Source organism: Phaethon lepturus, unplaced genomic scaffold (genome assembly GCF_000687285.1).
Source record: "Phaethon lepturus isolate BGI_N335 unplaced genomic scaffold, ASM68728v1 scaffold4654, whole genome shotgun sequence".
In the NCBI taxonomy this organism is placed as follows: Eukaryota; Metazoa; Chordata; class Aves; order Phaethontiformes; family Phaethontidae; genus Phaethon; species Phaethon lepturus.
In genome coordinates this window covers 25169-52635 of record NW_010536839.1, presented here as the reverse complement: position 1 = coordinate 52635, position 27467 = coordinate 25169, and the positions used below count along the sequence as shown (strand labels likewise).

The 27467-nt window shown below is 39.4% G+C and overlaps 1 protein-coding gene across 1 annotated transcript in view; it reads left to right on the top strand.

Annotated features, from left to right (window-relative positions):
* The window catches only part of FBN1 (fibrillin 1), a 142735-nt gene that overhangs the window by 108154 nt on the left and 7114 nt on the right, over positions 1-27467 (top strand). The window contains exons 38-61 of the mRNA XM_010286279.1: positions 111-236; positions 1585-1707; positions 2344-2502; positions 3383-3454; positions 5688-5813; positions 6488-6610; positions 9549-9674; positions 10475-10591; positions 10980-11108; positions 11383-11502; positions 11954-12079; positions 14074-14223; positions 16638-16703; positions 17445-17561; positions 17929-18048; positions 19685-19807; positions 20233-20364; positions 20963-21088; positions 21629-21835; positions 22430-22555; positions 22773-22895; positions 23813-23929; positions 24724-24852; positions 25701-25820. Of these exons, the coding sequence (XP_010284581.1) occupies positions 111-236; positions 1585-1707; positions 2344-2502; positions 3383-3454; positions 5688-5813; positions 6488-6610; positions 9549-9674; positions 10475-10591; positions 10980-11108; positions 11383-11502; positions 11954-12079; positions 14074-14223; positions 16638-16703; positions 17445-17561; positions 17929-18048; positions 19685-19807; positions 20233-20364; positions 20963-21088; positions 21629-21835; positions 22430-22555; positions 22773-22895; positions 23813-23929; positions 24724-24852; positions 25701-25820 (3003 nt within the window). The remainder of the gene's footprint in view (positions 1-110; positions 237-1584; positions 1708-2343; positions 2503-3382; positions 3455-5687; positions 5814-6487; positions 6611-9548; positions 9675-10474; positions 10592-10979; positions 11109-11382; positions 11503-11953; positions 12080-14073; positions 14224-16637; positions 16704-17444; positions 17562-17928; positions 18049-19684; positions 19808-20232; positions 20365-20962; positions 21089-21628; positions 21836-22429; positions 22556-22772; positions 22896-23812; positions 23930-24723; positions 24853-25700; positions 25821-27467) is intronic.

Below are 27467 nucleotides of genomic sequence, written 5' to 3'. Positions count from 1 at the left end.
TAATATTTACATTTTCCTATATTTACATGTGTAAAACTATGAAAGTCTTCAGTGAGTGTTGTTTTTCTTGGAAAAGCATGAATGAAATGTTTGTGGGTTTGTTTGAACAGATATTGATGAATGTCAAGAACTGCCTGGACTTTGCCAAGGAGGAAAATGTATTAATACGTTTGGTAGCTTCCAGTGCCAGTGTCCATCAGGGTACTATTTGAATGAAGACACTCGAGTGTGCGATGGTACGTAGCCTTCACTTAACTAGTCTTCTGCTTTTATTCTTAGAAAATTATGGCACATCCATATGCAGAAGAATTAACCTGTCCTTGAAAAGAAACATAACCAGACCAAGCAGTGTAAAGCTTAAGGGTGGGAAAATTGGAACAAGCTGAAGTCTTGCATTGAGAGAGAGAAAATTCCTTCTTGACCATGTTGAAATATATGCAAATATTTGTTTAAAATGATCAGATTTTGATTAAAACCAGAAAACCCAACAATTTTTTTTTAAGTAAAACATAATTTACTAACCAGCTATAAAAAATAGCTGTTTGGTAATGGGTAGTGAGTAAGCAGTCAGATAAAGAGCAAACTTGCCCCCTGAGTCTCCTGGGCTCGTTACAGTGTGTCCATGCCTTTTTTCCACTGCTTATTTTCTCTCCTGCTGATCTCAATCTCCAATTGAAAATATCAGTTGTACTGCAAAACATTTTCCTTTGCCTAGCACAGTCAGTAGTACATGTTCATCACATTACATACAAACTGTCAGGTTGTACTGGATATAAGGCTTTAAGCAACCCATCAAGTCCTTAAATTTCCCATTGCCCAGGCTGTCTTCAGCCTTCCAGACTGTTAATCATGTTGATATAGTGCCTATGATATGCCAAACACTGCAGAAATACAAAAGATTCAGGTCCTAAACTAAGGCTGAACCAAGGCTTCATCCATATGCTACTTATGTAGTTCGAACAAATGTTAAAGAGGAGATCTGTCTCTATATTTTGCCTTAGTGGTGTGTCAAAGATGCGCTAAAATGATAAGGCTAGTGAAATACTTTTGAACTTTCAGGAACTGAGGTATTTTGGGAGTGGTGTTGTGTTTGGGTTTGGGGTTTTTTAAACAAAGGTTAAAGTCCCTTGATGAAGTAAACATGACATACTGTGTTGGGAAGCTCAGTCACTTTCCACAAACAGACCCAAACCATCCAATCAGTCTATTTTAGCATCATCAGTGACTGAGACGGTCACTCCACAGGGAACAGCTTTGGTTCTTGTCCTGATCTGGGAATCCAGAATGGATGAGATCCTCAAATACTATGTTTGTGCAACAGATGCAAAACCCAAATTGCTGTCTCTGAGCTGCCTAGGCATATCAGAATTCCCATCTTTTCATCACAGCCAGACTTCCCATGGCCACCTGTGCCACCACTGCCTGCTCTGTGTGGGCTTCACTCCACCATGACATTGCTCAGAGCCCCTTCAGCTTGCCTCCACCAGTACCTTCCTACCTTAGGCGTTACTGAGACATTTTCGTTCTCAGAAGCCGAATGAGAAAGCTGCTGTGGCCACTCAGTGCCTTTTTGTTTTCTTCTAGATGTGAATGAGTGTGATACACCTGGCATTTGTGGACCTGGCACATGTTACAATACTGTTGGGAACTACACCTGCATCTGTCCTCCTGATTACATGCAAGTCAATGGAGGAAACAACTGCATGGGTATGGTTTATTTTAAAGCTTTATCTTAGTGCTTTGGGCCAGGGCTTTACTGGCACAAATCAGAACTGTTACTCTGAATTTAGTTATACAAGAATTAACTCAATGAAAGATCAAGCTTCTTTCATTAATTTTATTAAATAAAGCAAGCCAGATTACTTTTAATGCAGATCTTTCAGTACCTCGTTAGAATTTCTCCCTTAACTTGATATTTTCTCTGTTCATCCTTTCCAAGTTTCACTTCAGCTTTAAAAGCTTCTACATGTGAAACACTACTAAAATTACTCAGACTTCACAGAGTCAAGTCACAAGCTGTGTACAGTTCTTAGAGGGAGCCATGAACAAGCTCATGTTTTTCAGTGTTGGGTAAAACGCCAATATTGAATCCTTTGATGAGTCTGATCAGTATTACAGCCATGTTGGTTGCTCTTGAATATTTGTATTGCAAACACTTTTCATACTTTTAGAATAATCTTCTAGGGACAAGCTGTTCTGTAGGATTCTGCAGTGCTGCAGCATCTACTTGACAGGGGTCTAAAAAGTACATATTTGAAGGAGGTATCTCCTAAACCCTTCAAGTAGATCATCTTCTGTAAGAGTCGCTAATGCATTGGCTTGGGTTTTTCTTTATTTTCACAGATATGAGAAGAAGTCTGTGTTACAGAAATTACTATGCTGACAATCAGACCTGTGATGGTGAGCTGCTCTTTAATATGACCAAGAAAATGTGCTGCTGTTCGTACAACATTGGACGTGCGTGGAATAAGCCCTGTGAACAGTGTCCTATCCCAAGCACTGGTATGTTTTTGTATTGCAAAGCTATTTGAAAGCCTTGGTAACATCGTAATTAGTTAGTGGGTGTAACATTGTTAGAGATGCTATGTCTTTATCTACTCTTGTGTGTCTAAAATGAAGGGATTAATTACTTTTTTTGGCCTGAAGGTGATCAGCTCTAGTCACAGTGAAGGCATATGTGGAGTGGCTTGTGTTCATGCTGCTGGGCCATGCCTCCTTTGTGACAGTTTCCCTGTCTGGGAGACTTCATGCTCTATATTGGTTAATATGTCTCTTTGCAAATGCTTGCTGATCCAGTGTTGAGGCTTCAACTGCCTTTATGGTAGCCATGGGTTTACAGGGGTACCTTGGTGTCCTCTGAGAATGATCTATGTCAAGCAGCTAATTGTAAAATATAGGAGTTTCTGGGCTGATTGTACGGGTATACAGGACTCCTTCTGTACTGGGTAAGACTCTGCAGGATTGAGCCCAGGACATTCCACTGTTGTTCAAGGTGATTTGCTTCACAGAATCACAGAACAAACTTCCTAGACACTTATTTTGAATAACTTCCAACTTACATTTCAGGTTTTTAAAAGTCAAATCTGGACTTGTATGCAACAACTGTAATGCAGAGTGAAGCATATGCAAAGCAAAACCAACTTGTGATCCCAAGCCCTCTACATCTTTTTATTTGCTAATTTCAATGGCCTTTGAATGAGAACCCAAGTGCATACTAAGCACATCACATGGTGAGCCTCAGGGAAGGGTCTGCATACCTCTGTGTGCCCTGCAGGTGCTGAAAGAGTAGAAGAAGAATTTTCTTGGGCAAAGGAGGTAATGAATTTTTGACTTGTTGATTAATTCCAAATACTATAATTGCTGCTTTGTTTTCCTGTTGCAGATGAATTCTCCACACTCTGTGGAAGTCAAAGGCCTGGCTTCTTCATTGACATTTATACAGGATTACCAGTTGGTGAGTTGTAATTTCTATTTTGAACTAAATTCCATGCTACCTCTGCCCAGGGAAGAGGGGAGTTTGTTTTCCCACTTATTTTTTTCATGGGAGGAATAACGACTGAACAGTGTAATGGAGTTCAACCCTCCATTTACATCCGAGCCTGCAAACTTTCTGCCTAGCTCCTCCTAGCTGGCAGCAATGGTAATTGCCCCTTGTAATCAAGGCAACATAAAGCTCCAAAGAAACTGTAATCAGGCCTACATGAGTAGGGCACAGATACTAAGAATAAGAGGTCTGGGAGTAAGGCCAACCAGCATTTGGTCTGAGAGGAATTAGGAGTCTTTCCCTCAAACTAAAGCAGAGATTTAATCTGACATTTCACATCAGTCCCCCTGTGTATTGGTTTGACACAAGAATCCTTTTTTCTGCTCAGCTGGAATATTTCTCACATATGTTATTGTGTGCAACATTTGAATTATGAGTAACAAATTGCAAAACAAAAAGAGGGAGAGAATGAGGAATTCTAAGACAAGGAGTTAAGTAAATCCCTAATGGGACTCCCTTTTGTTTTTATTCACAGAAAAATTAAGCAGCAGATAATGTGCCCTTTAACAAACAGAGGCAGCATATAGGCAGTAATTAGGTGCATTAGCATTAAGCTGTTGCTGTGATGCAGTGTTCAGCTTGTTAGATGGAAATACTTCTAGTAAAGTGGGCAATGTAATTTTCAAGAAGTTACAAGAATGTACAGTATTTATTGTGTACCAGGTCATTTCTTAGAAGCAAAAGTTCCCCCTTCTAGCTATTAGCATTTTCCCAAATTGTTGCCAAGTCTACTTAAGGTATTTGGGCCATTCATCAGCGTCAGCAGGGTGACCTTGGATCATGCTAACATGCACAGGTAAAAGCTGCATCTGTAGCAGTTCACATGTGTGCCAGGAGCGTGGCAGTCTGCTCTGTCTGCTCTGCCACATCACAGAGCAATGCACGTTCAGGAGCCGACTGAAACAGAAGGGCCACCCCACAGAGGCCACCAGTACATCCCAGTGCATGCAGCACTGTGGTGAGACTGATGCACATACAGCTTTATGCCATGCGAATCACAGGTTCTCCCTGCTGCTTTGGGATCTTGGCAGGTCTCACTAGCTTGTAGCACTCAACCTGCTGCTTTTGCACAGGAGTTGCTCATGTCCCTTGCATCTGGAGGCACAGCGCACTGGGACAAGGTAGCGCCCACTCTGGAGGGGCAGTGCTCTGTGCACTCTATAATATTTGGTTACAGTCCTTACATGATGTTACTCTTCTGTTTGGATTAAAGTTCTATATGTTGACTCCAGGTGGTTGTTTCAGAGGCAGAAGTGGTTCTACTTTTCCTCATCCCTTATATAATCAGAGGACTCAGAATTACAGAATCTAATATAGGAAATGAAGGGTTTGATCCAGCAGCAAAATAAAAGAAACAACGTTATCTGATGGAAACTCACGTTGGCTGACAATTTCCCACCATATTCTGTGTCTGATGTACATGTGGCAGTTTTTACTAAAGGAGGGGCTTTGGAGGGGTCTCTGAATTCTTTCATGTTGTCAGAATATTAAAGGTGTGTAACTTTAAGGACCAATATGCAAGACATAAAATCGTAATAGCAGCTGAGTTTTTGTGCTGCCAAAATCCGTTACTTAACCCAGGTGTATATAGCACATTGGCAAACCCTGGCTGCCTGGCTTAATCAATCTAATTAATAGCATGTTGGTAGCACTTCAGATGTTACCTGACATTGGCATTTTCAAACTGTTGTATAAAAACATGAAAGTCTTTTCAGCTTAGCAAGGGTAAAACAGTGCAAAACTAATTCTGACAAGTTTTTGCATTCAGTCATGCTTTTCTGTATTAAACCAAATACAGTTACATTCTCTCTGGCTCTTCCCAGTAACTCCACAGTAACACTCGGAAGATGAGAAGGTTCATCAGGGCTGTGGGTGGGAATCATGAGGAAAGACCTGTGCTACCCTCTGCATTCGTATGTGGCAGGATGTATCTTGGCTACATTGAAGAGTCAGAACCTGAGGAAATAGGAAGTATCTACATTTCCACAGTTTGGAATGACTCTGTCTATTGCAGTTGGGAATATTCTGATGCTCAAATTATACATTTGCTAATTCTCTGAAGGATAGATGTATAAGGACATATTCTGTAGCAGATTTCATGAAGTGCTGTTTACAAGTATTTTTTAAAAAATGCTTCTTCCAGATATTGATGAATGCAGAGAGATCCCTGGAGTGTGTGAAAATGGGATCTGTATAAACATGGTTGGCAGCTTCCGATGCGAGTGTCCTGTGGGTTTCTTCTACAACGACAAGCTGCTGATCTGTGAAGGTAGAGTGCTGATCTCATTCAGAGAAACGGGATTTAACCAGCTGGCAATCCAAACACTGGCAAATCTGATATACTTGCAAGTTGTCCTTAATGAGGAGGAAATTCTGGTATCAGTGTAATAAGTCTATGTTAATTAAGACATTTGGAATTCTTTTGCATAGAAAATATCAGATTTTCCATGAGACATCTAAGGCCTTGAAGGAGCATGAGTCAGCAGTCACGGGAAGAAACATTGTTTTCACATTTGACAGTAAAGCCAAGAAAAGAGTAGTACTCTTGAGTCAGATCATGAGCACAATTTTTTTTAATTCCAAGATTTTTTTTTTTCTGATGGAACAAAGGTTTCTGTAAATAGTATAAACACATGATATTTTTTTCCAGTTTAAACATTTCCTACCATTGTATTAGTCAATTTAATAAAGAAACTGAAGACAGCAGTATGAGTTAAACAGGAATGATTTTTACATATGGAGTATGTGGGTTTGGGATCATTTCAGGGAGATACCTAAATGTGACCAAATATCTACTTTCATCAATATATTTATTTTTCAGAATTAGGAATAAATTTCTATATTTAGGTAAGGTAATACTCTTCACACTAAAAACAAAGCGGTTTTGACGTCTTTCTAGTGCCAGCTTACCTTAACAATCAAATTCCCTTTTTGTGTTGACAGATATTGATGAATGCCAAAATGGACCAGTATGTCAGCAAAACGCAGAATGTGTCAACACAGCTGGTAGCTACCGTTGTGACTGTAAACCTGGCTACAGGTTCACATCAACTGGCCGCTGCATGGGTGAGTACTTCTGGCTTGTTTGTGCAAGGGTCTGCAAAAAGTAATAGATTTTAAAAGATATCTAAAAAAGCGTAACTCCTCTTCAGAAAGATGGTATACCAGGAGATGATCCGGGCTCCAAGAACCCTCCTTTTCTAGCCTTTTAGGGCATCGCATAAACATTCTGGTAATTCCCAGAAGACTAATGGGCCCATCCCACAGAGACGTAGATGAGGGCTAGTCACCTGAGTAGGTGTTTGTCTTACATGTCATTCTACGAACTGCAAACTTTTTTCTTTAGCCTATGTCATGTCTGGGGAGGGAAGACCGATTGATTCTCTACCTTTCAACTAAGTGTTTTCTGACACTGAAAATTCAGTTGCGATCTGGACAAGGACCTTCTCCTGCATAAATTCTTTGATTTTCATTATAATTTGCTACATGTGTTTTAGGAATTTATTTGCCACTTGTATTTTTACAAATAAATCACTCCTTGCTGGGGTCTCTGCTGATAAGGTGGTGGACTTATCTGCTAGGCCATATTCAATAACTAACGTAAAAAGTTTATTGTTAAACTTCCTAACTTTTATGTAGATATAAACAGGCCCTTGAACATTATTTTTAAATACTCACTGAGTGGGACTACAGTTCTCTAATCTATTTGTTCTTTCTTCTAATATTGTAGTCCAGAGAGGTATTCATGTTATCTTGATTACTTGAAGAATTGCAGAGATTTTAAAGACTGCTGTGAGCCAAGCAGCTGTAAATATTATATACATTTCTGAACAAAATAATAGTTACAAAGGAAACTGGTAACATTTTCCTTGGGTTTTTGCTTCTGAGTACTTCAGTTTTAGGAAATGTTCTTTTCCCTGCAGTGCAGTTTTTCATTGTTTCATGTGACCCTTGAGGGAAAAGGGTGTAGGGGCAACCAGAACACTACTATGAGAACTAAAACTTTGTTTTGTTAGGCTATGCAGTGGCACATGTAAATATTCAATATGTTCCTAATATAATTGTTGTTATGGGTTCGTTACAGCAGTACAGGAAGAGCCAGGGAAGGTTCTGATATGGGTTACAATACCCAGTGTGAATTGGCACAGACAGTGATACTTCCCTGTATTTTGCTCTTATTTTATATTTAGTGAAAATAAAGTTACACAATTAGAGTAAAAATAAAAGTGGTTGATAAAGTACTTGATCCAGCAAAGGAAGGAAATTCCCAACCGCTCTGCTGAGAGCAAAGAGTGCTAAGCAGCTTGCAGTGTTGGATCAGTCATGCTACTGCATGGAAAATGATCACACCCCAATAGTTTATATGTTATTGAATCAAAACTGATGTATCACAGCCACTAGTACTATGAGTACTGCATTTATCTTACTATCAAAATAGCATTCTTCTGGTGCTATCTCTTGTGGTATAATAAATAATTTTTTCGTATAAACTCATTTTTGGTACTTAAGACAATTCTGCCTCACAATTTTTTAAAGTTAAAATGTTCTCTGTTTACTCCAAAAGAAGTGAATTTTCCCTGGGACTTTAATTCACTATTCATTTGCCCACAGAGCACCAAAGAGACTCATAGCTTTTCTTTTGTCTCTACTCTCCTAAGCTGAGAAGGAGTTTTTAAGACAGCACGTTATCCAGCATTGGTTTCCTTTCTGCCTCCTTTAGACTCTAATTAGCAGCAGTGTCATTAATAGCATTGGTCCTCAGTGAACACCCATCCAAAGTTACTAATGGCCCCATTTGATGCACAGTAATCCTGAGGATGGGGGCTATTGGGAATGTACTAAGTAGAGTGTAAGAGAAGGGGTGGTAGAGGCAGGAAATCAAGATTAAGTACATGAAGTTCTTTGCAATTAGGAACAACTTGACTCTTAATTTTGTAATGAGCTGGGGATGATTTGGTAAGAAACTGCATCTGTTTTGCTTAGATTGCATGTAAAAGATAATTACTGAACACTAAAATCTAATAATTTCTAATACAAGCTTATGGCAGCTTCTAAGTTCCCACATTTTGGAGCTGCAGACAAAATGCCAAGAAGCATATTGAATCAGACCAGCTCATGTTGGTGATGAGGTCAACAGATAGACCTCATTTGATTCATGTTTCTGATTTGGTATGGAAGAAGATGTGCTGGACAGCACATTTTGTTCTTTGACATTTTGTTTCACTTACTATTGATAAAATCCTGGATTCTGCCTGAAAGTGTTCATAACAAGAGTAGCAGGAAGCAGTCAGCTGTTGAACTAGTGTTAATAGATGCCCTGCTGTTGTAAGGCAGCATATCACACACTGGCAGGATAGCTTTCCCCATCTCTTTCTGCAGAATTGTGCAGTTGGGTGTTTGCTGCTGTTGGCAGAATATTTTCTGACTCCTTACAGCAGTAGCTTCTCTTGCTGTTTGAGCTTTGTCTGGTTTACAGGATCATCACATTGCACGAGGCGTGGATGCTAAAACACATATCTATACATGTGCCCATTTTATCTTTGCATAATGAGTAGATGAAAATGCATTTTATCTCTCTGTAAGCTTAGTGAGAAAAGTGTGGGATTCGTCTCCCTTTCTGTTTTGTGTGATTTATATGTGGCTTGCATATCTGCTGCATAGTTGATGTATAGCACTTACAAATCTCCCCATACAATTTAATGTCATTAATTCTGCTTTTCAAAGCCATGGCAATATGCTTTCCCTCCAGCAAGAATTTGTTTGGTAAATATAATTTTTACGCTAAATCTTTTTCAACTCCACAAATGTTGGACAAGGTAATTTACAAGCACATAGCCCCTTTCCTGAGATTTACTTAGTAATGCTTTTGTCATTAATAAATTAAAAATACTATCTTAAATTAGGGCCATGCATTGGATTCTTAACTGTCATGTTTGCTGCTAGTGCATCTTTCCAGCCCTGTAGTTTAGAGGCCTTAACTTTCACTGTGCTTTTTTTTTTTCAGATCGGAATGAATGTCAAGAAATTCCTAATATCTGTAGCCACGGGCAGTGTATTGACACTGTTGGAAGTTTCTACTGCATTTGTCACAATGGATTCAAGACCAATGATGACAGAACAATGTGTATAGGCAAGTATATCAAATTAAGCTGTACTTAGGCTTCTAGTAAGATAGTTATTAAGTCTATCCTCTCTGTTATAAGGAGTTGCATTACAAGAACTGAGATTGTTAGCCATTTACCATCAGGCAAAGGTGCAAAAACACCATAGCTGGCAGTTAGGAAGCTGATAATAATGAAGATCATGTCATTACAGTAGAGTGAATCTTTTAAAAATACATATCCTGTCTAAAGAACTGATAGTGCTTTAATTTTTCAGGAAAATGTTCCATTCTTCTTAGAATTTTCTGAAGCATTTTGTCTCATTTATTCCTTTAGGCAAGAAATTTAATAGATTAATATTGCAATGCAGCAATTGTATACAGCCTGCTTCTTAACAGTGTAACTGAAGGGTAGCTTTCTTGCCAGAAAAGTGCCCTTTTCAGAAACAGTCATCTTCATAAAGAAGGAAATTCTGTATTTAATCTCTTCACAGCTGTTAGTGTAGTCAACAGTCTCAGTCTGTTGCCTGAGAAAGAGGAGGAGATTTCAGAAAACTTATGGTTAAAGATAGTTTAGAATTCCTTTGGGAAGCGTGAGATAGGAGCCACAGTAAGATAAATGATTGTTAGATCCTTGATTATTTTTGTAATTGTTAATATCAAGTATATAAACCTGTGTAAAATTTTCTTTTTGGGAGATACAACAATCTTTTTCCCTTCTATTGACTCTTTTGGAGGTGGATTATTTCTCTTGCCTGTGAGATACCTACAGGCTTTCCTTTCCCCATCAGTGATTAAAATTCTTGCTGCTTGTTTTTTCTCCTTTGTAGATATTAATGAGTGTGAGAGAGATGCTTGTGGCAATGGAACGTGCAGAAACACGATTGGCTCTTTCAACTGCCGCTGCAATTTAGGGTTCATCCTCTCACACAACAATGACTGCATAGGTAAGGAGTATTGAGACTTTCTACTTCTAATGACAGTACCATTAGTACCATCTTCTCTATTGAGTTAGGATGGTACCTTGCATGGTCTGCATGATCAAAGACAAAAACTTATTTCTTTAGTCTGAAAAGACCTCTTTGATTATGCACTCCTCACTTTTCTATAGCCAAATGTTTGCATGTGGTATATGCTATTCCTTTTTTTATTCTTGCTTTGATGATTTTACAACATAGACCAATATTGGTATTTTCCCCTCACTTGCTTTTGAAACAGGGGATTATTTATGTACTACCAGTTACTGTGCCGATATAGTGGAAACAGAAATCTCACCTGCCCCATTTCACTTGTTGCAGGTGTTTGTTACACATCTTTCAATGTTATTTTTCTTAGATGTGGACGAGTGTGCAAGTGGAAATGGAATGCTGTGCAGAAACGGTCAGTGTGTGAACACGATCGGGTCCTTCCAGTGTCTTTGCAATGATGGCTATGAGGTGGCTCTGGATGGAAGGACTTGTGTTGGTGAGTGCTTTCTTTCAGGGTAGTAAAAAAGTGCAGCAAACCTTGAGGAGATATTCTTAATAAAACAGTAGAAGAGCTCAGAAAGAACTGTCACGCTGTCATCATTATACATAGCAGCAGAAAACAATGACAACAGGATGAGAAGAGGACATTTCTCCTGCTCCTAGGAAGTTCCACTGTCAGTTTGATGGAATCAAAATTAAAGCAGCCTCAGCCACAGATTTATTGAGATAACAGCAATTATCTCAAATAAATTGTCTTTCTGTTCTTTTAGATGTCAATGAGTGTGCACTGGAGCCTGGAAAATGCTCACCAGGCACATGTCAGAACTTGGATGGGTCGTTCAGATGTATCTGTCCTCCTGGCTATGTCCTGCAGAATGACAAATGTGAAGGTGTGTATAGAACAATCTTTCTGTCCTGTTTCCTAGTTAATCACAGTTGTTACCGCTTTCCTCTGCATCTAAACATGAGTAATGTTAAGTCTTATGTGGCAGTGTACAGTTCTGAACTGTAGCCACTACTAAGTCACTTCCCAGGAAAAGTTTCACCAACTTTTCTTTGAACCAGAACTACCTAATCTGATCTGATCTCAAGAAAGATCTAGTCTCAGCCTGTTGGGTTGATAGTACATTGCTGAGGTTTGCCCACTGCATGAGGATGTGAAAACTAACCCTAGATTTTGCACCTGGATTTTGTTCCTCTTTCTGTCTGTTCCTTTTTGTTTGACCTTTTTGTTTTTCAAATCTATTGGATATCAGTGGTGATGTAAGGTTACATTTTATGTAGAACAGCTGCCAGTGTAGACATTTTTATTTCTCATCTCTTTAATTACTTTTCTTACAGACATTGATGAGTGTGTGGAACAGCCGGAAATTTGTGCCCTGGGCACATGTAGCAACACTCCAGGCAGTTTCAAATGTCTCTGTCCAGAAGGCTTTGTGTTGTCTTCCACAGGAAGGCGATGCCAAGGTAAGTTCATTCCTATTTTCTGGCATTTCAAAATTTGTTTGCTGTTTTATAAACAGCCTTATTAGCTGCCTGTTTCTAATATAATGAGGAAACTCTGGAGTCAAACAGTGTTTTTCAGAAGGAAAACATGATAATTCTGTTGTTGGGGCCAGGTTTTGTCTTGCTCTAACATCTGTTTGTCATTAAAGAGAACATTGCAATAAAAGGGGGGAAGATAATGCTAAATGTAGCAGGTTAAGTGAGGAAATTATGTTGCCCTGCGGCCCTTTCTTGCACCCCTCGAAGAAACATTGAGGCTACCTGGATTCTGTATAGACTGTGACATGTCTGACATGGAGAAGGAGTGTGAACACAGGCAGGAGACTACTGCAGTGCCCTGCTAAAGGCAGCATTTCCAGGAATAGGGCTGTTCTTAGCACTTATCAAATTCTCCATAATACTTGCTATATGCTATTCCTCTCCACAGATGTGTGGATGGGAAAGAGATTGATGGAAAAAGTTTGCAGTGTTTTATGGACAATAAGTACCTGTCTGCATAGAAAAGTCTGAAGTGTCTTTTGGCTTTTAGATTACTGCATACACTGTTCAGAGCCTACACATGGGCGGTAAGGCAGACATCAGATGCTAAAAGCTGAACATCTAGTAATGAAAAGCCACAGGTTAGTTTATTTTGTGGATAAAGAACAAGCACAGCAAATTAGGGAGTGAGTTATTTTAAAGACTTTGGAAATTACTAAATAGATACATCATTAAATGTCCTATACACAGTGTGCACAGTGGGAACCACTGATGAGTAAGACCTTTATAAGGACCTCTAGTTATGCTTGGCACAGAATGGTGATGCTTGTTGACACCATAGTGAGTTCTTCACTTCACAGTGGGCTAAATGAAACTGTGGTTTTGGTAAAAATGAATCCAACCTGCAGTAAATGTTCATCCAAGTCTCCAAACCACCATGCAGTTTGGCACAGTTACTTCACTCAATTTCAAGAAAGCAGCACGGCTGTTTTAGCTGTGCATTTTTAGCTTATATAAATAAAGTTTCTTCAGTCTGAGGGTATTGTTCTCTTCAGGTAAGGAAAAAAAAAAATCACAAAAAACCCCCAAGAAACAAGATCATAAAAAAGAATGCAACCTAATGTTCTCCTGTATGAAAACAAACCCCTGTTTCACATATAATGTCAGAGGAAAATGCACACTTTTGTGTATGAACTTTAAGTGTGCTTCTCCGCATTCCCTGAAGATGACTGTTGTTTTTTTTCAAGTATGTCAGGCCAAATAAAGTTTTGTTTAAAACTTCCCATTACCTAGGAGTTTTGTAAAATCTGGACATTGCCCAGCATCGATGCTGAATGAGTAGCTGCTTCCCCTACTGCCCTGTTGCTGTCCCTTTGCTAACGCAGGGAGCTGCCAGCTCTCTGCCTGCTGGATGCTTGTGGTCTGTGATCTCAGCTCTGCTCCAGCATGCTGGTTCCCCAGCTTAAGGGAGTAAAACGTAGTGCCATTGGGTCAGTTTTTCTTTGTTTGTGTGTACCTCAGGGAAGATTGAGGCAGGAAAGTGCTATTGAAAATTGCCTCTCATTTTAACACTACACAGTATTATCATTGCAAGTTGATTAAAATCTCTTGACTCAAGTGATTCTTACTAATAATTAAATATAAATAAAGTAAGCCAATATTCAGTTTTTACAAAGAGGAGTGAGGATAAGAGAGGGGAGTACAGCCCTTCCATCTCTGCTGGACAAAAGAGAAAAAACCCTCTTTTTCCATGACTGAAGTAGGACACTGTATCCCATAGTTTTCCCTTAACTGTGGTCAAGAGCTCCACTCCCTCTTTGGGTCTTCCTCAGACAGAGACAATAATGGTCCTTCTTGATAGTCTTAGATGGAAGTTGGGTGTTTTTTTGGGGGTGCCTCCTGTAATTTTGCAATTAACACCTCTAAATGAAGACTGTACCAAAGTAGCTGCTCATAACCAGTTTTTCTCTATGCAGATCTGAGAGTAAGTTACTGCTTTACCAAATTTGAAGATGGAAAATGTTCTGTGCCAAAGTCCCGAAACCACTCCAAACAAGAGTGTTGCTGCGCCTTGAAGGGACAGGGATGGGGAGATCCCTGTGAACTCTGCCCAGAGGAAGCAGATGGTACGTTATTGACTAGGTTACCTTACTGTCATGATAGCCTCTCAGAACTGAACGAAAATTGGGATTGTTAGAAGAAGGAATTAGGAAAAATAATTTTCCAGAGGTGTTTAACCCTAAAAATTGTCATTGCTCTGTCATTGCAAAGTAGATGCCATTGCAGTCTCAAAAAACATATTCCTTGCATAGTCCAGTCTCAAGCATATTCCTTGTTTGCTTATAGGTTTGTTAGTATGATCAGGTGCTGAGTATTTTGCTCTGGAGGTGTTACGTACTGAAAGCAGAACGTAGTAGGTCCTTGACAAGCTCTAAGTGGAAATACCTGCAAAATACAAATGGAATACATCTAGTTGTAGTAAATATAAGAAGGGTTGCCATAAACATGAACTCTAATTTAAAAAAAAAACCAACAAAACAGTCAAACTAGATCCACATCTGAATCACCCTGTTATGCTTTGTGACTACATTTTGTTATTAAAAAAATCTAAATCCATACAAGTGAGTTGCAGAAATAGCAGGGAATGACAAAACACAGGCCTTGATGAAGGAAAGCCTCCCTGGACTGTTGCTAAAGAAACACTTTCCTTTGTTAATATCCTTTGTAAGACTGAGTAACTAGGCATCAAGCAAGTCAACAGGCCTTTTTACAATCATGGTGCAATTTGCTGAACGGACTTTAATTCATGCTGACAAATGTGGTTAACAGCATTACTGGTTTCAGCAATACATTAATACAGTTCATTTCATTAATAAGTCATGTAGATGTTTTGCAGAAAATCCTCACAAAAGCTAAGGGAAGAAAAGAGAATCGGATGTGCCAGTTGCAATAGCCTGTTCCTCCTAGGCTTATTGCCTGTGCATGTTTCATTCTGTTGCTCTGGAGTATTTGAACCAAAGTCACTTGGAAACGTGTGGTATACATCACAGCATTTCCTTGAAGTGTCAGCACTTGTATTTTTGACAGTCCAAACTGTTCTCAAAGGATGATATCAAGGCTATTTTTCTCATCTTTTAAAAAAGAAAGAGCTTTAAGATGTCTGAGTCTGGGAAATTTATGTCTTGACACGTCATGGACAGTGGAATTGTTTCTTTTGAAAAAAACCCCAAAAACTCGGTTGTTATCTCATGCGTGTTCTCCATCTGAATGCTATCTGAATGGGGGCTGGTAAGCTCAAGCACCTGTGCCACCTGAGCCTCCTCCTGAAGGCCTGAGCGACGGGCAGGTTTTGTGCTGCTCCGCTGCACAGGGCTGAGTTTCCCACCCAGAGGCTAGAAGTGTGCCAGACACTGTTGCTTTCAGTGCAGGTGTGCATCTCCATTTAGTTCTATTTTGTTCAACCTCAGGAAAGATCAGCTAAAGTATTTCCACTGAAGAAAGCACAACATTTGTCATGTCTATGATTGTATTGTACTGCTGCACTGTAAACCTCTTTGCAGCCTACTGAATTTGCAAAAGAAAAAGTGAAATCCTGTCAAGTGTCTGTGATATTCTGGGCATGGTTAGTAGAGAATATGCTCAACAGCATCTTGAGATGGTTTGAATTACAGTCTTGTGTCCATCCATCTGCTCAAGATACAATTTAGAGGGAAGAGGTAGAAGGTTAGTTTCAGTTGCAAGACTTGTATTTTTTGTGTGTGTGTCAGACCGAAAACTAGAGGAGTTTCTGAAGCTGAAGGGCCTTTATGATTACATGCATCCTTGTTGTATTTTGGTCCACTGGAGTGGAAATTTGTGATTTCTTATTTATTCTAATAACATAGAATATACCAGCTGATTTGCACAGGTAAGGAAGTACATGCTTTCTGCAACAAAATTAGTGAATGACTTGTTCTCAAAAGATTTACATCATCTTTAAATTTTCAAAAATCACACAGAAAACCGTGTGGGTTTGGAATCTGGGTGGTGACTTCACTCTAAGCTGAAACCAGAAATTATACTCTCAGCCTACCTATAATGAAATTATTACTTACTCTAGAACTAGAGATTGGCATACTTTAAGAAGGTGCTATCTAGTGACTACAGATTAAATTTTGTCGTCTTCAGGCAATGCAGAAGATCTTTCAGTTATGGCAGAAAAGGATGTGGTCACTAATATTGATACTTCTAAAAGGGAAATATTGCATTAGTTTGCCTCTTAAAGGAAGTTGAAGAATGCTAATTATTCACTGAATTTACATACACATATATATATAAGATCAAATTAAATGTAAACTGAGCATATGGTTTTAAATGAATGTAAGATTAAATTATAAGTTCATACATTTACATGCTATATGTCTAGATCTGTATATGAGTAGGATGAATTGGTATCAATGGTTACTTGTGTAGCTCGTGGGGTAATGCTGATTGCCAAGATAGAGTTTAACATATGGCTTGATTTTTGTTTGGTTTTTGGTTTGGTTTTTTTTTTTTACAGAGGCATTCAGACAGATTTGTCCATTTGGAATTGGCATCCTTGTTGGACCTGGTGACGCAAGACTGGGTAAGTGTCTGAACTGCATGATGCTGTTGTTGCATTAGTATGCCGTTTTCTACTCATAAGACATTCTCCCCATCAATTGAGAATAACACCTTGGCAACTATTTCCAAAAGCCATGAGTTACGGAAACTTCTATATTTTTTTTTCAATTATTTATATGGATTTTAAATTCAAGCTTGACTATCTCATATCAGAAATTAAACTTCTTTTAGGGTAGCATTATTCGGCTTTTTAATTTATGCTGAGCAGACTTGCTAGGAAACTTACGCAGAATCTAGAGAATGGATCGCATAGCATACCTGTCTTTTCTTATACAATATATGTAGCCTGTTTACGGTAAATGGTTTTAATCCTCCAGAAGTGCAAACCACAGTTTCCCAGATGCCTTCAGTACATTCTGTTCTCTCCCAAGACAAACAGCACTTCAGCTTTATTGGCAAAAGTTTTCATTTAAGGAGCGCTGGATGACTACTGCTTTTCGTATCTGCTCCTTTCCCTGTAGCCCCAGTTGGAGAGGTTTTTTTTTTTAATCTGACATTTAGAATCAGTTTCTTTTATGCATTCTAAAAGCTGACCTGTAAGAAAAATTCTGTGCCCTCATCCTAATATATCAAAATTCAAATATTAGTAATTTTTTGTGATCTCAGGAATACTTCTCACCAGAACAGCACTTGTTCTTTGAGAGAAATCTAAAAGCACGTGAAGTCATTTGCACTTACTGTGTTATTTGTATTTCTGGTTAAGATGTGGATGAGTGCCTTGATCCAGATAACTGTAAATTTGGGCAGTGTATCAACACAGATGGGTCTTTCCGCTGTGAATGTCCGTATGGTTACATCCTACAAGGAGCTCAATGTGTGGGTGAGTATAGCTGTTTCATCTTCCGTTTTAAAGAATCTCCTGAACTGCTAAGTATGGCATTAAGGAGTAGTGGGGTTATATTATTCTAATGTTGTCGAGTTTCCATCCCTGCTGGTGCCTAAAACCTGCCAGGGCAGGGCCTGAGCAATCTGCTCCAGGTTGGTCCTGCTGTAGCTGGGTATTTGGCCCAGGTAACCTCTAGCGATCACAAAGTATGCTAGGACACTGTGACTCTAATTCAGTGATTTAAACGAGTCCTTGGATTTTGTAGTTTTGTAATTTTTTGGTTGTACTTCAACAGCGTAGATTTTATACCTTTTTGGTTGAGTATAACCATGTATGCTTGCCTTGATTTAACTGCTTGCAGATACTGATGAGTGTGCTGTTGGAAACCCGTGTGGTAATGGAACTTGCAGGAATGTGGTCGGAGGTTTTGAATGCACCTGCGTTGAGGGGTTTGAGCCTGGACCAATGATGACCTGTGAAGGTGAGACTCCCGTGTGTTAAGGACTGTCATTGTAGTTGTATGGTGAAACAGTTTCCTGATTTTGGAAACAATTGAGTAAACCAGCTTAAAAAGAAAAATATGGACATTTGAAACAATGCATCTTTCTCTGAAACAGAAAAATAAGTTCCTCCTTCCTGTATCCACCTTGAACTGTGGTACCTTTTCCTAACTGGAGGTTGGGTGAACAGGCTTTCAGGTAGTATCTGCTAAGGGACTGTCCAGAGAAGAGCATGTTTGGTTACAGTCTCTCCAGAATAGTCCCCAGAAATGCTGCTTATTGTGTGTATGGCTTTTGGTTACCCCCTAGATGAGCCTTGAGTGAAGAGAGTCATTGTGGATGATGAAAATAGAAAATGGGATGCTTGAGTTTGTTAGGGAGGAAACAGGGAACAAAACAGAAAATTTAAATACAGTACTAGACAATTACCATGGTGGCCTATGTTGGTCATTTTTCATGCTTTGGTCTCTCATTTAAAAAATAAAAAATTGAAAATGCACACAGAAGGGAGGAGTAAGGAAGATCAGAGTTACAGAAGAGATATGCAGAAAATTAATTAGACTAGAATTTTTCAGTGTGGAAAATGTGTTTGAAGAGATACATGATTTAAATTTATAAAGCCACATAAAAATGTAAAGGTAACAAAAATAAAGGGAACATGGTAGACAAACCAAAGCAAACATTTTTATATGTATAGTACTTAAGTTGTGGAACTCTCTGCTGCAGAATATTAGCGAGGCCACAAGTATAAATAGACTCAGAAAGAGATTGTACAAATTTGTGTAGGAATCCATCAGTGGAAATGAAGCCTGATTGTTTGGTTGTGACTTTTGGCAGTGGAAGTCCTTAAACTGAGAGGCTGTATCAGGGGAAAGATCTCTGTATGCATGGTATGGGGTTTTTTTTTAATACTCTTCTCCTCCTGTTACAACCAGAGAGAGGAGAATGTCCTAGGACATTCTGACACTCTCTTTTGACCTGACACAGCTGTTCTTAAATTATCTGCCACAATCTATTTGTTTGCAAGCCCATACAAAAGAATGCTTCTATTTTTGCATCAGCTTGCATTAGTTTTATGTTAGAGCTTCATTTACTTCCCTGTGGAATTTGGGTGAAAGCTCGAATTGCAGAGGAGGAGTTAGCAGAGTGCATAAACATCGTTATATAGCAGTAATTACTCAAGTAGCCCAGAGCATATCTAAATGAACTTCAAAATACTATTTCTAGTAAGGTTATTGTTTTATGGAATTCTGTGTACAAAGAAGTTGAATTAGTGCATCTAGAATTTAAAAATAACCAGTCATAAAAACTGAGCCTAGATGTGGAAAAAGATACAGTTTTAACTCAGTATTTTGGCAGCATGTATCTGGAAATTATTTCCATTGGCGATATTGAAACTTCAGGTAGCTGTGCAAACATCCTGGCATGTCTGGTGCTCGTTCCTAGATAGAAATCCATAATGATTAGAACCATGGGTCCTCAACTATTAAAATTCATCCCTCAGTAAACTGTGATCTGTGGTATTGCCCGTATACCTAAAACCTGTGCACTCAAGTCCACTGAATTTTACAAAAGCGTGTTTCACTTCCCCCATGGTCTTTGTTGCTCCAAATCCAGACGTCAACGAGTGCATTCAGAACCCTCTGCTCTGTGCTTTCCGCTGTGTGAACACTTTTGGATCCTACGAATGCAAGTGTCCCGCGGGGTATGTTCTGCGAGAGGACCGGAGAATGTGCAGAGGTAAAGCTCCTACCAGACTCTCACAGTTACGAGATAATGATTACAAGTACCTGCAGGGGTAGGGCTCTGACTCACTGCACTATTGGGCCAGAGTTTTAATCCCAGGAAGTAACTGAGTCAGAAAGAATTTGGGATGAAATTCTATGGTTTGCATTATGCAGTTGATTGTATTAGCCCTGTCCTGCCCATAAACTTATACATCTGCATAAAGTGAGGTCATATCAGATGATACGGTTTTGTCTTGCCCTGAAAATGGGCATTTGGGAGAAATCAATTTGCTCTAAGCTAGTATATCTTATGTTAGTTTAGCACAATAAAAGTATGCGTAGAGTTTGATTACGATTGAAATTCCAAAGTCAGAATTTACTCTTGCGAATTTCCAGGATCATGACTCTATATAATGAAATCTAAACCTTGTGTTTTAGATCAGAATGAGTGTGAAGAAGGAATTCACGACTGTGACTCGAAACAGATGGAGTGCAAAAACCTAATTGGCACCTATATGTGTATCTGTGGACCAGGTTATCAGCGCAGACCAGATGGGGAAGGCTGTATAGGTAAGTGACGCTGAAGTGTCGAAGCTCTTGAAACACACAGTTCCTCAACAGAGCTGAAAATTGTGGATTTAACAAAATGTTAAAGGAACTCGGAGGAAGGATTACACAACTAGCTGTGTAATGGATCTACAGGTGCTATACACACTTTGCTGTTCAGGTGTGCACACATGTGGGCAGCAAGTAGAAAATCTGGATGTGGCTGTCTTTACAATCAGTTCATACTGCTGCTGCTGAATTCTCTGAGTGAAGAAAGCAGTGAATTGGGCTTGTTTATCTCCGTTGGCGTGAATGAGAGCAAATCTGAATTGTTTTTAAACTCTGGATGGCATTCAGAAGTTCAGCTAGAACTATTAAAAATTTTGAAAACCAGTGAGATATATATTGCAGAGAAAACGCAGTAACAAAATATATAGTATTGTGAACTAGATGGTCATCTTTCCTCTGAAAACTGTACAAAAGAGACTTTTTATTAAAAAAAAAAAGATATTATGCAAGTTTAACCAGGCAGAATGTATAGCTTAAGAACTTGGTACAAACTTTATCCTGCATTAATCCACTTAATAGACTTGATTTTTGTCATAATGTTTCAAAAACACAGATGAGAATGAATGTCAGACCAAACCTGGGATCTGCGAGAATGGCCGTTGTGTAAACACAGTGGGAAGTTACAGATGCGAATGCAACGAGGGATTCACTGTCAGTGATGCTCAGAACGAATGCCTTGGTAAGTTGCACATTAACACTCTAACGAACTATCGCTTTGATAGCAGAGGCTTAAACTTAGAAATGTGTAGTGAGTAAACGTGCTCTTGAATTTACATGCCTTCGGGAAAGGGCCTTTGTAAGTAGTTGCCCTCCTGTAAGTTCATTCTTCCTGTGCTAACCATACGCCTGCTTCAGTCAGTCTGGTTGGTTGACTTGCTATGAAAGCTTACTGTTCAGTGGTTTCAGTCAGCCAGTAATTGCTCTGCCTCTTCTTTGGTCCTGATTCTCAGTCCTTTTTCTCTTGGTTCAAACAGAAACATAGGTTTTTATAAGCGTAATGTAACTTGTCTTCCACCTTTTGCTAAATTTCCTGTTGTCTTTGTTTCCCTTAGACATCATGCTCTCTTTCTTACTGCTGGTAGTCTTTCACTCTCAGTTCCACAGTTCCAGGGTGAAGTATGCTCTTTCTTTTATATTTCTGACTAAATTCCTAATATCTCATGACCCTCTGGAGGTCGTCACCATTAGGATTCTCTGTGATGCATAATTTGTCTTCCAGACAACAGGGAGGGCTACTGCTTCACTGAAGTCTTACAAAGTATGTGTCAAATCGGATCAAGCAACAGGAACTCTGTCACCAAGTCTGAATGCTGCTGTGATGGAGGCCGAGGCTGGGGGCAAAACTGCGAGGTCTGCCCCTTCCCAGGCACCGTGGCCTTCAAGAAGCTTTGCCCTCATGGCCGAGGATACATGTCTAATGGAGCAGGTACTGACTTTTCTATTAAAGGGCCTCTTACACAATGTCAAATTCAGTGACAAATCATCAACTCTTTCTTTTTGTGTATTTGAACACTGTGAGATCCTAAATACTTTGGTTATGTCGAAATTTTCTCAGAATTTTCATGTTGAGAGAGTACAGTCCTTTGGGAGAAGTGTGTATCGTCAAAGGCATCCATCCCAACTTGGCAGATACTTATTTTGCATGCTGGTTGACTGACATGCAGTCGAACGGGAATTTGCACTCTCACATTTGAGTGTGTTATAGGTACAGATTAAGAGCTATTTGTGTACACGAAATCAAAGTGATGTTTGATTTATGGACGCTAATATATGATCAGTTTTGGTTGTTTGCTTCCACTTAAGGCTTGTTCATTGCATCTGAAAGTTAGATTAATGCTCCATTCTGTATTTTTCCACTTAATATTTCTCCTTAATCTGTGTGATATTTCATTATTTTATGTAATTTTTTTATTTTATGTAAGGTGTGGGGGTTTTTTCTTGTCAAGTCACAAGAATCTATTGAAGCTGTATAAAAAATCAGTTCTTGCTCCATTGTGAACTAACCTTCATTTAATTGCAGATATTGATGAGTGCAAAGTTATTCATGATGTCTGCCGTAATGGGGAATGCATCAATGAGAGGGGATCTTATCGTTGTCATTGCAACCTTGGCTATACTACAGATATAACTGGCACTCTTTGCATAGGTAGGTTTTTCATTATGGTGTATGTGTATAAAGTTTATTACTAAGAGATGACTTGAAGAAGGAAATACAAAAATTTTGAAAAATTAGAAAAGAAAATGTCGTTCATTAGAATGCTTTGGGGATTTTGATTTCCTTCTGATAATCTCCTGAGCATTTTCAAAAACACTATCACAAATCTTGTTGTCAGCACTGAGGTATCCGGTTTTGCTTCTTCTAGATCTGAATGAATGTAATGAGTCCCCAAAACCATGCAATTTCATCTGCAAAAACACAGAGGGGAGCTTCCAGTGTTCATGTCCGAAAGGGTACATCCTGCAAGAAGATGGGAGAAGCTGCAAAGGTAAAAATGAAGAAAATAATTAACTGCAGAAACTGTGTTAAAATCCAAGGACATTTAAATGATGTAAGTCTGTCTCCTTGATCCATGGGAGTATTTCCATTGAAGACAGTGGAAGTAGCCTGCACAGATGGAGCTGGTGTTTTAGTTAGTTCTTTGATAATCTGGATGAGCAGTAGATCCACAGGGATTTTTGCAGGCTGATGGCAGCTGATCTTAAAAGACTTTGTAACCAATAGTATATATGATTGGTCTTATTTTGGTAAGCATGTTGGTTTAAGCTGTACTTTTCAGTGATAAATGTATCTTAATGGATGCAAAGATGAGCATGGTTTGCAGTGCATTGTCCAGCATCAGCAGAGTTTTAACCTACCACCTCTGCAGCGTGCTGAATAAGAAACAGCAGTGCAGGAGAGATTTTGAAATGTTCATTATAATTTCATTTATTTATATATCTTGGTAGCACAGATCTGACTGAAAGCACACAAGTTAGAGCAGCAGTTCTAAACTTGGCATGGGAAATAGCAGTGTACTTTGTCATTAGCATTTAAATATTTCTTTTGGAGTAATAGCATGCTTCAGTGCAATACCATTTTGTGATCTGCCACTGCTTCTCATGAAGATGGTGACTTCCCATTTATTGACTGCAATGAGAGCAGACATTTATTATATAACAGCATCTTTCTGACAGATCAGAGTGGTGTCTGTAATCCAGTGATAGCACAGACACTAGCGTAGCTCCAAAGCCACATTCATTACGTGTGGGGAGCAACTGGTAGCCAGCGTGGAAAGTGAGACATAGATTCAAAAGGCTTTATTGGATACATTATTTATTCGTAATCACTTCTCTCTAAGGCCAGCTGAACTGCCAGGTCCTCCACAGTGAACATAAGTGAAAGATGTTTTCTTGGTTTTTTTAGATCTTGATGAGTGTGCAACAAAGCAGCACAACTGCCAGTTCCTTTGTGTCAACACTATTGGAGGTTTCACTTGTAAATGTCCTCCTGGATTCACTCAGCACCATACAGCTTGCATTGGTAAGTGATGTAAGAATGTAAACACAGATTTGGAATTTATTACTGACTCTTATTCCAGAAGCAAAGTAGCAAGGAGGTGAAATTTGCTTCCTGAGAAATCAAGTGGAAACATAGGCCAGGTTCTGATCCAAGTCTCACCAGAGCAGAAGATGCAAAGAGGCCCTCCCTCCTACCTTCCCTTGTTTTCATAATCTCCATCTTTGAATTGTGCACTTGCAAGAAGCAGGCAGTAAAAAAACCAATTTGTAATTCTTGCCTCACTCTTTCTTACCCATTGAGCGCAAAAATAGTTATATTTCTGTTCTTGCAGTGCATTGCAGGACCTGCATTAGAGATCATGCCAAGGCTTCTTGAAACAATAAGCATGACACGTACATTTCTGCAGTTGTCTTTAAACACATACCCATTATGTCTGTGGAAATGTTAAACTAGAAGTAATTCCTGCAAAACACTCTTTCTGCTCTGTAACTTGGATCCTGCTTGTGGCAATCTGATGATCCTGTGATATTGGTGTGAATTTGGGGGTTTTTGAAGACTAGAACACCAAACTCCATATTCTTGGTGAAGAAAAGGAGTGTTTCCCTCCCATAGGTGTTGTTAATGTTTTCAAATGAAAAAGAAGTTAATGTAAGCTCTACTTCTGTAGTGCAAAGTGAAGAGCGGAGAGGGCAGTGAGAGCTGTGTTACTGATGTTTCTTTACCTCGTGTCACGAACTGCTCATTGTTAACATTGCTAAATGATCATCTTCACAGCAAGGAATAAAAAGTAATGCTCGGGCTTTGGTTTCCTTCAGATAATAATGAGTGTGCTACTGAAATCAATCTCTGTGGGGCGAAGGGCATTTGCCAGAATACACCAGGAAGTTTTGTTTGTGAGTGTCAACGTGGCTTCTCACTGGACCAAACCGGGCTTAGCTGTGAAGGTAGGTACAAACATGGTGCATTTAATTTGACCTTCTCTTGCTTTCCTTCATCTTCTCTCAGCCATACCCTCCCCAAGGAGGGACCTATGGAATAAGCACCAAAACCTATGGAGTAAGCATGTCTAGATTGAAGTGGAATGGGGTGTGGAAATTTAGCAACAAGGCGGTATTTCTCTCCATGGGCCTGAATAAATAGGTATATTGTAGGATGCTAAAGAGCTGGACAGATACTTTCTGAGGAGACTTCAATTTAGCTTGGAATGTCTTAGTTCAAGCATCATAAGTTCAGTGAACTTCTGTTGAATCCTGTATGGATTTCTGAGGGACTCACCAAGGACAGGAGGCCTCGCATCTCCAAGGGGACCTGTGAAAGAGAGGGTTCAAGGGCTGCAGACTTGACAGACTCTAGACTGCCTCTAGAGCCTTCTCCTGGGGTAGAGTTTGGTTTGCTTTGAAAAGAGATATCCTGGGATTCCTGGGTTGGATGCTTGGGTAAAAGCAAGGGGTTGTCTTCTGTGGAGCTGGGAGCCTTAGGAAAGCCTTGGGGATCCCATATACAAATGGCTTTCTGCTCTCTGCTCCATAGCAGAATGCAAAAACTCTGAAAATCATGGCTGAACTTGACCTTTCAGTGATTTTCAGCCCTTTGTTACTTGCTATGGAGCCAGATATCCAAACCTGAAAGGCCCGAAGTGGTCTCCCAGCACTGGTCAGGTTTTTTGAAGATCCTGAAATATGCCTCTGTATATATGACATATGAATATATATGATTATTTGTAATATACTTTTCAAATGTAGCATAATTTGAGCTTCTCTCCCAAAACTCAGAGTCTATCTCATCTTTTTAGATGTTGATGAATGTGATGGAAACCACCGGTGTCAGCATGGCTGCCAAAATATAATTGGAGGATACAGGTGTAGCTGCCCACAAGGATATCTCCAGCATTACCAATGGAACCAATGCGTTGGCAAGTCACTTTTTAAAATTCATACATTAAAATGCATGTTAACTTTGTTAGCAGCAAAAAGTGAAGGGCAATGGTGCAGTTTGTGGTATTTTCTTTTTCTGATTTTAATTTAATAAGTTCGTTGGAGTTTCATTACAAATGTGCGTTCCTGTGAAAGGCAGAGTGGATATGAAGCACCCAGCAGCCAGTGTCCTGGTTTGACAAGTGTTTAAGCACAAAATTATCCTTGAGGGTGATAGAAATTGTATTGACTTTGAGGGAACATGTAGCTCGTGTAGTTTGTCATCTGAACAAAGGAAGTCTTACTCAGCCATGCAACAGTCTCTGCTCAGACACAGGTAAAATTAAACTTCTGGCCCAGAGCATCTAAAATTCTATTGAAATCCTACTTGATCTGTGCTTTTATCATTCTTACAACACCTACAGGAAGGCTGCTGTGTACAGCAGCCTCTTCTCTTTACAAAATTAACCATTTGTCATATTTGAGCACAGCTGCTGCTATCTGTCTAAAGATGCTTCCTTGCAGCTTTCGGATACAGTTTATAACAAGTGCTTACAAGACAATTCTGGTTATAAATAAATAAATCCTAGTGCTCTTTATTTATCTTAAGAAGTAAATACACTGGTGAATTAAAATGTTTATTTCTTCCCTGTCTGAACTTTGGTTCTGGCCCAAGTCTCTGAGCCCTCGTAGACGGGGCTGCATGTGCAGAGCATTGATGCTGGATATGACTTGAGCAGACAGAACTGAGTCCTCTGCAAAAGTCATGGAAAAAGTCTCTCTACATTTCAGCAGTGTAGCATGTAGCATATTCAAACAAGAGAAACATGAATCATTTTTCCTCTAGTGACAGTTACCTATGTTTTTAGCCACATTTAATGGGCTTCATAACAGCTAGTCTTGGGTGGATACCCAGAGATGTGTTTGACCACCTCTTTGAGAATAAAGGGCTTCATAACTCTTTGATTGCCTTGCTTTGCTTTCAGAAGCATAAAAATGCCTTTGCCTTGTTATCACTGTGGTGCTCTGGGGAGGTCTCTTCTTTTAATTAAGCTTAGCAAACCTCCTGACATTTTATGCAGTCCTTGCTGTGACATTTGATTGCTGTGTGCTCCAGTACTCTATGCCTGTTCCATACAAGAGAACAAGGAGGGAACACAAACACATAGTGGTTTTGAATATTAATTAAACTAGCAGATTTTAGGATTAAATTAGAATTTAATCTGCAGGAGGGTAAAAAGCCAGCACTACCAGGTCTGGCTGCTGGAGGATATTGTAGAGTGTGAAAAAGTGCAGCTCTCAGTTTTGCAAAATATCTTGGCTGTTTCCAAGTCTTCCTGGGTGATAGCATTTAACTAAGTGTATTTCCAAATTGGGTGTACGCTGTTACTCCAGCTTTTGAGCCCATGGACTACTGTTTAGGTTTTATGCAGGGAATATTGGTTTCAAAATGCACAGGCACTGGTATTTCGCTCGCTGAAGGAAAGACTTCAACTTTGGCACCACAAATACTGATCACCAGAAACATCACCAGAGAAAATTACACAGAGCCACAACTGGGGAAGGACTCCGCTGGCATCCACCTTCCTGGACATGGGACAGTCCAGGCAGGAACCCAAAACTACAGGGAAGGAGGCTTGGTTTCC